At 41.8% G+C, this 12,139-nt stretch overlaps 1 protein-coding gene across 4 annotated transcripts in view; it reads right to left on the bottom strand.

Annotated features, from left to right (window-relative positions):
- Positions 1 to 12,139, bottom strand: part of elovl6 (ELOVL fatty acid elongase 6) — a 110,360-nt gene that overhangs the window by 3,199 nt on the left and 95,022 nt on the right. For all 4 annotated transcript variants that reach the window (XM_072255954.1, XM_072255952.1, XM_072255953.1 and 1 more), the window contains one exon: positions 4,871 to 5,022. In XM_072255954.1, the coding sequence (XP_072112055.1) occupies positions 4,871 to 5,022 (152 nt within the window). The remainder of the gene's footprint in view (positions 1 to 4,870; positions 5,023 to 12,139) is intronic.

Consider the following 12,139-nt stretch of genomic DNA (forward strand, 5'->3'; position numbering starts at 1 on the left):
TAAAAGCCAACAGAGCACGTGGCCAAGTGGTTAAGGCATTCGTCTAGTGATCTGAAGGTCAATAGTTTGAGCCTCAGCTGTGGCTATGTGTTTGTGTCCTTGAACAAGGTACTTAACCACACATTGCTCTAGTGTCTGTGCGAGGAGTGGCGCCCCACACAGATTTCCAATCTGCACCTTGTAAGGCATGATAATGCCTGACGCAGGCCTCTCATCGTCTGAGCCGACGTTCCCTCCTTCCCTCCCTAAAAGCCAACAGAGGTCAAGTAAAGGAGAGAAAAGATGAAATATGAAGGTAAGCTAGCCAATAATATATTTAAAAAAAAAACCAAAAGTTTTGTTTTCCAGATGTATAAAGAATCTGAAAGGCAAGAGTAGATATCAGATTGCTGGAAAATGATGCTGGAGAGGGAGTAATGGGGTTGAAGAAATGGAGGACGAACTTAGTAAGTATTTTACGTTAGTCTTCATCGTGGAAGACACTAGCAGTACGCCAGAAATTCAGAAGTGTCAAGAGGCAGAATTGAGTGTAGTTGTTATTACTAAGGAGAAGGTAGTGCTTGGGAAGCTGAAAGGTCTGAAGGTAGACAAGTCACCTGGACTAGAGGAGCATCCCAGGGTTCTAAATGAGGTAGCCGAAGAGATTGTGGAGGTATTAGTAATTATCTTTCAAGATTCACGAGATTTTGGAATGGTCCTGAGGACTGGAAAATTACTGTCACTCCACTCTTTAAGAAAGGAGGGAGGCAAAATAAGGGAAATTTTAGGCCACTTAGCCTGATTTCAGTGTTTGGGAAGATGTTGGAGGGCCAGCATTAAGGATGAGATTTCAAGATTTCAAGGGTACTTGGAAGCATATGATAAAACAGGCCAAAGTCAGCACGGTTTCCTCAAAGGGAAATCTTGCCTGACAAATCTGCTGGAAATCATTAAGGAAATAACATGCAGGATAGACAAAGGAGAGTCAGTAGATGTTGTTCACTTCAATTTTCAGAAGGCCTTTGACAAGGTGCTGGACATGTGGTGCTTAATAAGGTAAGAGCCCATGGTTTTACAGAAAGATGCTAACATGGAAAGAAGGTTGGCTGGATGCAAAGTGTGGGAATAAAGGGGCCTATTCTGGTTGGCTGCTGGTGACAAGCGGTGCTCTGCTGGGATTAGTATTGCTTAACTTTTCATGTTATATATCAATAATTTGATGAGGAAATGGCTTTATGGCTAAGTTTGCAGACAATATGAAGACAGGTGAAGGGGAAGGTGGTGTTGAAAAACTGGGTAGTCTGCAGAAGGACTTGCACAGATTGGATGAATGGGCAAAGAGGAGGCAGATGGAATATAGTGTAGGGAAGCATATGGTCATGCACTTGGGTAGAAGGAATAACGGTGTAGACTATTTTCTAAATGGGAAAAAAACTCAAAAATCAGAGGTGTAAAGGGACATGGGAGTCCTTGTGCAGGATTCCCTAAAGGTTAACTTACAATTGAGTCATGGTAAGGAAGGCAAATGCAATGTTGACATCCATGTTGAGAGGACTAGAATATAAAAGCAAGGATATCAGGCACTGGTCGGACTGCACATGGGAGTATTGTGAGTAGTTTTGGGCCCCTTATCTAAGAAACGATGTGCTGGCAATGGCCAGGGTCCACAGAAAGTTTAAGAGAATAATTCCGAGAAAGAAGGGTTAATGTTTGAAGAGTGAGTGATTGATGGTTCTGGGTCTGTATTCGCTGGAGAGTTTAGAAGAATTAGGGGGAAATCTCATTGGACTGTTTCAAACACTGAAAGGCCTAGACTGATTGATTGTGGAGAGAGGATGTTTCCTATAGGGTGGGATTATAGGACCAGAGGGCATAGCCTCAAAATAGAGGGATGTCCATTTACAACAGAGAACAAGAGGAATTTCTTTACCAGAGGGTAGTGAATCTGTGGAATTCATTGTCAAAGTCAGCTAAGGAGTTGAAGTCTTAGCATATATTTAAAGCAGAGGTTGATAGGTTCATGATTAGTCAGGCGTCAAAGAGTACAGGGAGAAGGCAAGGGAAAGTGGTTGTAAGTGATAATAAATCAGCCACAATGGAATGGCAGAGAAAACCCGATGGGCCGAGTGGCCTGATTATGCTACGATGTCTTATACCTTCTATCTAAAATGCTCCCTTTATTCTGACACTTTGCCTCCTGCCAGCCAGTCAGCCAATCTTCTATCCATGCTAGTGTCTTTCCTGTAGTACCATGGTTTCTTATCCTGTTTAGCAGCCTCATGTGTGGCACCTTGTCAAAAGCCTTCTGGAAATCCAAGTAAACAACATCTACTGACTCTCCTTTATCTATCATGCCTGTTATTTCTTCAAAGAATTTTAACAGATTTATCAGGCAAGCCTTCCCCTTAAGGAAATCATGCTGACATTGGCCTATTTTATTACCTGCCTCCAAGTACCCCAAAACGTCAAACTGAATAATGGACACTAACATCTTCCCGACCACTGAAGTCATGCTAAGTGGCCTATAATTTTCCTTCTTCTGCCTTCCTCCCTTAAAGAGTGGAGTGATACTGCAATTTTTCTATCTTCAGAAAGTTTAAAACTTTTTGTTCAGGTTTGCAATTGCACAAATACCTCCCTGAAAGGAGCAGTATACCTATATTAAATTTCCAGTCATTAAAAAAATAATTAAATTTAAGTAGAATTTTCAACTGATATGATAGTTTCTATCAGGAACATCCTATCACATGAAAGTGCAAGCATAGTAATTAAAGGGAAAAGTTATCAGGACTGAAATTATGACAGAAATATTTAAACATACTTAATAAAAAACTATATTCAATTATTGAATCGTTGCACACCATGTAACATATTATATACAACATCTTGATTCCTGTATATTGGTGAGACCCGACGTAGATTGGGAGACCACTTTGCTCAGTATCTTCGCTTCGTCCACCATGGAAAGCAGCCCAGTGGCCACCCATTTCAATTCTACTTCCCATTCTGACATGTCAGTCCATGGCCTCCTCTACTGCTATGTTGAGGCCACACTCAGGTTGGAAGAACAACACCTTATATTCTGTCTGGGTAGCCTCCAACCTGATGGCATCAATATCGATTTCTCGAACTTCCCACCACTTCCTCCTTCACCATTCCCGTTTCCCTCTCTCACCTCATCTCCTTACCTGTCTATCACCTCCCTCTGGTGCTCTTCCCCCTCCTTTTCTTCCATGTGTCTTCTACCCTGTCCTATCAAATTTCCCCCTTCACTCACTCTTTATCTCTTTCACCAATCAACTTCCCAGCTCTTTACCTCACACCCTCCCTCTCTCCCGGTTTCACCTATAACCTGCTACCTTATACTTCTTCCTCCCTTCTTATTCTGACTTCCCCCCTTCCTTTCCAGTCCTGAAGAAGAGTCTCGGCCTGAAACATCAACTGTTTACTCTTTTCCTAGATGCTGCCTGACCTGCTGAGTTCCTCCAGCATTTTGTGTGCTGCTCTGGATTTCCAGCAGCAACAGATTTTCTCATGTTCAAAATGGCTCAACCCCATTCTATTCTTTCTCTGTGACTTTGTAAATTACCCTCTCCACTATCCAATTTTCTTTTGAACATGTTGAATGACACCTCTTCTATTCCCCTCTTACCATCAGTGGTACAGATCACCACAACCCTATATAATGAGGACTTCTCTTGTATCCTGTGCCTTCTTCCCTTCAAACCATTTTTTTCCATCCTTGAAACAGATTAGTAAGAACAAGTTCTCCAAATTTACCAGATTCATCACAACCTTGTGCAGCTCCATAAAGTCAGCTATCAACCTTTTTCGCAATGAGCATAGGCCTTGTTTATCCGTTCACCTTACAGCCAAAATTCCTCAGACCTGGCGCTATTCTGGTAAAACTGACATATCTATCTGACACCAGTGCGTCCTTCTTATTGAATACACAAAGTGGTGAGTGCATGGAGTGCGCTAGCTGGGGGCCATGGTAGAGGCACATACATTTGAGAGAGGTGTGGATTGGCACATGAATGTGGGGAACATGGAAGGATGTGGGATATTGTGTTGGCCGAGGGGATTAGTCGGTCATTTGATTACTGACTTAGGGTCTGTTACTGTTCTATGTGCACTCAACATCTGCCATTCCAATGATGGATGCACATACCTGTCCCTGCACACCCTTTACAACTGTGCCTCTAAGCCTACGCTGCTTCTCCTTTGCCCCTCCACTCTGTCAAAATGAAGCTTCTCCCTGTATTAACTTTCAAGAGGCATGGGGTTCAGGACTCGCCCTGGCCAGCACAGTGAGTGCACACATTGCTGGTAACTGGCACCGGCTTCTCCGTGTGCTCACTGACTGCCTCACACTGACCATCTCCCTCACCTCCCTCTGAGGGAAGATTAAATGTGCTGGGGAGAACAGCACGGTCAATATACGAGAAGAAAGCATCTCCCATCACATCCAGCAGGAGAGAGTGAGGGGTACCGTGGGATCAGGGTGGTTGGTGAGAACACGCAGCAGATGCCAGTAATGATACTGTCATCATGCTGAGCACAAATTTCTCTGAGCAGAAAGAAATTTCCCAGTCTGGAAAGACACTGAAACCAAAAGAGGAATGACTATAGGCAGGGCTTTAGATTGTCCTATTAAATGACATGCTAGGATTATATTGTCCCTTAAAATAGGCTTAAAACAGAATCTGGCATAAAGTCAAATCTTACCGAAGATACACACCCTTTTGTTTCCATTGTTCTATCAGAAACACATAACCATTTCAAACACTTAGAATAAAAGAACACCAGTGGCATTATTTCCACAAACTAGAATTTTCACTATTACTAGCTCACAGCATTCAGCAAAAAATAAATCATCTTCCTTACTCACCTAGCTCAGGTGCTTTGCTCAACACAAATGCATATGCCCAAAATTTGCTGATGGGCCCATTGTAGAAACCTTGATCACACACCGACTGCTTCAGGCCGCTGGTTGTCAGGATGTACACCATGTAAGCTCCAGTGCGCACAGCTCCAATAATACTTCAAGGAGAAAAAGAAAGACAAAAAAATAATGAGGTACAGTGTAACCAGAACAGAAATGAAGCTATTCTAAATAATGATTTTATCTTCTGAATGCTTTGCAATGCAGGAAAACAAAGAGCCTAAAATCCACTGCATAGAAATTGGAGCCATGAACGCTTCCTTTCATGCCTAACATGCATATAGACCATAGATGTAGGAGCAGAATTAGGCCATTTGGCCCATCGAGTCTGCCACACCATTTCATCACGGCTGATCCATTTCCCTCTCAGTCCCAATCGCCTTCCTTCTCCCCATATCCCTTCTTGCACTGACTCATCAAGAATATACAAAAGGCGTTTTTCACCCATTTTTACCAACTTAATGCTGAAAGCCTATCACAGTAATTAGGCCTCCTCACTTATTACAGTGATCCACTTTAAAATAAGTACTCCTCCCCGACTCTGGGAAAAATACTGTGACATCTACACCAATGTTATGTCTTTGATTAACTTCATGCTTTAATTACTTTCATAGATTAATAGAGTTATGCAGAACGGAAAACAAGCCTTTAGGCCTAACTCATCTGTTCTGACTCTCTGATGCCTATTTCAGCTAATCCATTTGCTTTCACTTGGCCTATATCCTCTGCATGGACTGTACCTTCCAAATGTCTTTTGAACAATGCCACTGTTTCCACCTTTATCCCTCCACTGGCAATTTAAGGAGTCATCTCTTAGGCATTATACAAATTCCCTCTCTTGGGATTCAACAGCAACCTGATTTCCCCGATGTACCTGCATATTGAAATCCTCCATGACTATTGTAACAGTGCCTTTTTAATCTCCCATTTTAATTTGTAGACCCCATCCTGGTTGCCTTCTGGAGGCCTGTACGTAACACCCATCAGGATCTTTTTACTCCTGCAGTTTCTTAGCTTTACCCCCAAGGATTCTACATTTTCCAATCCTATGCCATCCCTTTGTAAGGATTGAACTTCTTTTTACCATCAGAGCTACCCCGTCCCCTCTGCCTAGCTGCCTGTCTTCTGACGCAATATGTATCCTTCGATGTTAAGCTCCCAACCATGACTGTCTTTCTGTTATGACTCGGAGATGCCCACAACATCATATCTGCCAATCTCCAACTATGCCACAAGATCATCTACCTCATTCTGTACAGTGTGTGCAATTCAAATACAACACCTTTAGTGCAGTATCCATCACCGTTTCTGCTTTTGGCCGCCTATATACTTTAACTCTTCCCACTGCAGTTTTGCCCTTTCATCTGCATATCCTTCCGCACAGTCTCACTGCATCTGGATGTATACCAACTGCCCAACCTCAGCTCTATCACTCTGGTTCTCATCCCCTTGCCAAATTAGCTTAAGTCCTCCCCAACAGCTCTAGCAAACCTGCCCGCAACATAATTGGTCCCCCCGTAACCTCTCCTTTTTGTACAGGTCACACGTTTCCCCAGAAGAGGGGCCAATGATCCACAAATCTGAAACCCCACCCCCTGCACCAGCTTGTCAACTATGCATTTGCCAACCAAATCATCTTGTTCTTACCCTCACTGACACACAGCACAGGCAGCAATCCAGGGATTACTACCCAGGAGGTCCTGCTTTTCAGCTTTTTGCCCCACTCCCTATATTCTCTCTTCAGGACCGCCTCCCCTTTCCTACCCATGTCACTGGCTGCAATATGTACCGTGACCTCCGGCTGTTCTTAAGAATGCTGTGCACACCACCTGAGACATCTGACCCTGGCACCTGGGAGGCAACATACCATCTGGGTGTCTCTTTTATGTTCACAGAAGCTGCTTTCTGTCACTCTAATTATGGAATCCCCTATCACTGCCATGCTACTGATGGAATCTAACTTAGGCAAGTGCACAGTAAGATGTCCACAGTGAACTGGGAAGTGTTGTTGAACACTGAGACCTCGGGGTACAGACGACGGAGTGGTGAGGAAGGGCAACGATAAGCTTGCCTTCACCAGCCAAGGCACTGGGTACAGGAGTTGGGACTTCATGTTACAGAGTGCAAGTTATTGGTTCAGCCGCACTTGGAATAGTGTGTAGTTCTGGTCGCACAGTACAGGGTTAGACTAGAGAAGGTGCAGAAAAGATTGCTGCCTGGACTGGAGGGTTTAGGTTAAAAGGAAAAATTGGATAGGCTTACAAATTTGTAAGGGGTTTAGATAGGGCAGATAGTCAGAGTCTCTAGAGTAGGGGAGTCTGAAACTTGAGGCCTTAGGTTTAAGGTGAGAGGAACAATTAAAATGGGATCTCAGGGGGCAGGATTTTTTTTTATTTCTTTAGCCAGAGGATGGTGAATCCCTGGAGTTCATTGCAACACAGATGGCTACGCACGCTAAGTCACTGGGTATGTTAAGGACAGAGGTTTGTTAGGTTCTTGGTTAATCAGGGTATCAAAGGTTATAGGGAGAAGGCAGGAAAATAAGCTGAGGGGGATGATACATCAGCCATGATGAAATGGTGGAGCAGACTTGATGGGCCAAATTTTCCTAATTTTGCTCCTATATCTTACGGTCTTAATTCCAGGCAGTTAGCCCCACCTTCGCTTCTCAGATTTTAAAGCTGTTAAATTGGAGCAAACTCGATCTCTGTTGCAGTCTCAGGGATGGCACAAATTCACACTCTTTCCCAAGTTTAGATTCAGTATTAGTGTAATGTGTCGCACAAATTAGTGCACAAAATACACATGAAGTTCTATTTTTAGGTATTTTTTAAGCAGGTGAAAAATATACATGAAACTAACTGTAATGCATGTGGTCTGTTTGGCTTGCCTGTTGGGGCAGTCAGACTATTACAGTGGTGCTGGAAAGTTTGAGAATCCTGTAGAAGTTTCTCTATTTCTGGATAAATACAACTTAAAAAATGTGATCAGATCTTCATGCAAGTCCTAACAATAGGTAAAGAGAACCCAATTAAATCAATAACACAAAAAAAAACTTGTTCATTTATTTATTGAGGAAAATTATCTACTATAACATGTATTTGTTGGAAAAAGTATGTGAACCTTAGTGTTAAGGTAGGAATCTTTGTAGGTTACATGGTCGACACAACACTGTGGTTGAAGGGCCTGAAATGTACTGTGGATTTCTATGTTCAGTAACTGGTCTGACCCCTTTGTACAGCAATAACTTCAACTAAACATTTCTGATAACTGTTGGTCAGTCCTGCACAACAGCTTGGAGGAATTTTAGGCCATTCCTCCTTACAAAGCTGGCCCAACTCTGGGATGTCGATGGGCTTCCTTGCATGATCTGCTTGCTTCAGGTCCTTCCACAACATTTCTATAGGATTAAGATCAGCACTTTGACTCGGACATTCCAGAACACAGATTTTCTTTTTTTTTTTTTAAAACCACTGTTGTTGATTTACTCTTGTCTTTTGAGTCATTGTCTTGTTGCATTATCCAATTTCTATTAAGCTTCAGACGACAGACTGCTACCCTGACATTCTCCTGTAAAATCTCTTGATACAATTTTGAATTCATTGTCCCTCAACAAATAGAAGTTGTCCAGGCCCTGAGTCAGAAAAGCAGCCTCAAAGCACGATGTTTCACAGTTGGGATGAGGTTGGTGTTGGCATGCAGTGCCCTTTTCCCTCCAAACATAGCAATGTGTATTTCTGCCAAAAAGTTCAACTTCTATCTCATCTGTCCACAGAACATTGTCTCAGAATTATTGTAGAACATTCAGGTAGTCTTTCGTAAACTTGAGACATGCAGCAATGTTTTTTTTTTTGGAGAGCAGCGGTTTCCTCTGTGGTGTCCTTATATGAACACCATTCTTATTCAGTGTTTTTCTTATAGTGGGCACATGAACATAGACTCTTGCAAGTTCCAGAGATTTCTGCAGGTCTTTTGCTGTTACCCTTGGATTCCTTTTCACCTCCTTCAGCATTGCACATTGTGATTTTAGTGTGATCTTTGCAGGATGCCCACTCCTAGAAAGAGTAGCAACAGTACTGAGTTTCCTCCATCTGTAGACAATTTCTCTTACCGTGGACTGATGAACCCTCAGATCTTTAAAATTCTTATGTAGCCTTTTCCAGCTAATGCATCTCTACAGTTCTTCTTCTAAGGTCCTCTGGAAGTTGTTTTGATTGAGGCATGGCGCACCTAAACAGATCTTTCTTGAGAACAGCAGGCTTTGTTAGTAACTTGACTTTGTATCCTTTTTAAAAAATAGGCAGGGCATCTCTACAACACACACCTCCAATCTCATCTCATTGATTGGGACACCTGACTTCAAATAAGCTTTTGTAGAAGGCATTATCCCAGATGTTCACATACAGTTTCTAACAAATACATGCAACATTTTTCTCAATAAATAAATGGCCAAATATAATGTGTTTGTGCTATTTATTTAATTGGGTTCTCTTTATCTAGTTTTAGGACTCACATGAAGATCTGATCACATTTTAGGTCATATTTATGCAGAAACGGAGAAAATTTTACAGGGTTCACAAACTTTCTAGCACCACTGTATATTTTTTCCCTATTTTTCTTGAAAATCTACAGATTCAAGACCTGCTTGAGCCACAAGGAATGAACTGCTTACTTATCAACCATATGCTTGGGTTTCCAGTCTCAGGAAAGAAAGATTTTACTGCCTTATATCCTAGATTGCTGAAATTAACTTTAGCAGAAGCTTGACATTACAAAATTCACTGTAACATTCCAAATCATGCTGACTTTCAGAGTGCTGAATCAAGTGCAAATCTGCAACTAGGAGTGCAGTTTTGTTCCACCATTGGGAAATGCACAAAATCCATCAATGGTGTTAATCTGAATGCTAACAGTGAGTAAACACAAGAAAGAGGTTTAGCAGATGCTGGAGATCTTGAACAATGCACACAAAATGCTGGAGGAACTCAGCAAGTCAGGCAGCATCTATGAAGGAGAATAAACAGTGGCATTTCAGCCCGAAAGGTCTCAGCCTGAAACGTTGACTGTTTATTTCTCTCTGAAGATGCTGCCTGAGTTGCTGAGTTCCTCCAATATTTTGTGTGTGTTTCTGACATTGAGTAAATCCTTTGGCTTCCATATGTGCACAGTTAAGCATGAAAGCTTAGAAATTTCTGCCACCTGTCCAACTGCTCCAATCCTCAACAGTAGACTTGACATTGCAAAGAGTGCTCTGCTACTTAGTGTAACTGCTCACTAGTACAGTACTTCTCAAAAAGTTAGGAGAGATTAATTCCAAATTAGCACCTAGAGCTTAAATAACTTATTAATGCCACAAGCATCCAGAATTCAGAAGGAATAATTTTACCTGTATCAAGCCTCGTCTCCTACAGCAATTAGCATTTATATTTTAGAAATATTTAAAAATAAATAGAAGTAACGGCTGAGAAGCAAACAGGTTAATACTGAGAACAGCTCAGTTCTCAGTGCATGCAACAAATCATAAACAAATCTAGAGGCAATGAAATTCAATAATGCCTAAGTCACTTTGGCAAACTCTCTGAACAAAATCTGTGTTCATAAGCCACAGGAAACTTCACTACTTGCATCCAAAAGTGGAATAATGCAGATTCTCTAAATCTGAACTGAAGCAGAAAAAAAAACCCTGGGAAGACTCAGCAGGTCAGGCAGCGTCTGTGGAGAGGGAACAACAAATTAGGACCTAATGAAAGAGTTACCTCATACACTAACTTGGCTTCTCTCTCCCTACGATGCTGGGTGACCTGTTACTGAGCAACTGATTTCTCTAAGTTTAACCTTCCCGTTTAAACCATTGATTCATCATTTCATTCCACCTTTACAGCGCATTGCCTCAGAAAGGCTAGCAGTATCATCAAGTATGCCTGCCCCTTTAGTCATTTCCTTTCCTCTGTTCTACCTCCTGGGTGAAGATACAGGAGCTTGAAAGCCCAGAAGTCCAGACTTGTGACAATCTCCCCACTGCTATCAGACCTCTGAATCTATGATGTCTTTCACACTCCCCTCCTGGTGGGGCTGCCACATCCTCTTATCTCTGACAGCTCTTGTATCCTCTTACAACTCTCCCTCTCTTTGGTTATTCCATTTTTGTCATTTCAATATTCCTGTTTTGTACTACAACCTTTACACCATTCTGCTGCTTCGTCGATTCACAGAGTTATAAACTGCATTCATTATTACCACGTACACCGTTTTCTCTGTGAGCTTCATGCAAACTAGAATTCCCTGCACTCCAGCGTATGCGATAACAAACTAGTGCAAATGACAATTTTTTTAAAAAAACTAGAATGCAGCCGTACATGGGAGAAGATACATACATTGAAACCAGAGTTAGAACTTTAGGGAACGAAACATGCGCCAGTGAGAAACTGTTGCGTACAGCTCCCCAACACTGATAGCCAATGCAATGCAGCACCCACAAAGCGCCTCCTTTCATTTTGCTTTGGTAGCCTTGCTAGGAAGATGAAATATTTCATTATTAATAAAGATTTAATGCAGTTCAATAATAGGCAACGCTGGTTATTCAAGCACTGTGGGCACCATGAGTGAAGAGCGCATCAGGTGTATAGGCAAGCCAATTAATTATAAAACTAGATGCACAATTAATATTCTTGACTTGGACTTCATTCCTATTGCATCTAGAAATTTAGTATCTAGACACGGTGGGAGAAATCTGGTCCAAGAAGCAGTTGGGAGAGAACCAAACTATTGCTCAAGGCTCCATAGTAATGAAAACATATATAGGTGTTAGGAAGTTTTAAACTCTGTCAAAGATTGGCCATCTATGGCAATTGAACCAGAGGGCAGGCTGATGTATCAAGTGGTCCTTTCTTGATTGCCTTTGCACGTTTGTTATAAAAGATGTGTTTTAAGTTAATAGGTATCCAAGAAACACAGAAAACATAGTGCCAGGCTTTTCACTAGATGCTGCACAAACTCAGAAGATGCAGAGATATTATTTAGAGCTTCTTTAGCAGTGCTACCTATAGATTCACACACTATTAGAGAGAAGCAAGTACTATACTATGCCAAGGAAAAGCTACTATAGGAGCCAAGGCAATAACCTAAAATTAGTGAAAAATAATGAAATCATATTTTTATTTTCAGATAATTACTTCTACCTCTAGGCTACTAAAACAAAGTTTAAGGGAGATAATG

Source organism: Mobula birostris, chromosome 4, assembly GCF_030028105.1.
Source record: "Mobula birostris isolate sMobBir1 chromosome 4, sMobBir1.hap1, whole genome shotgun sequence".
Taxonomy (NCBI): Eukaryota; Metazoa; Chordata; class Chondrichthyes; order Myliobatiformes; family Myliobatidae; genus Mobula; species Mobula birostris.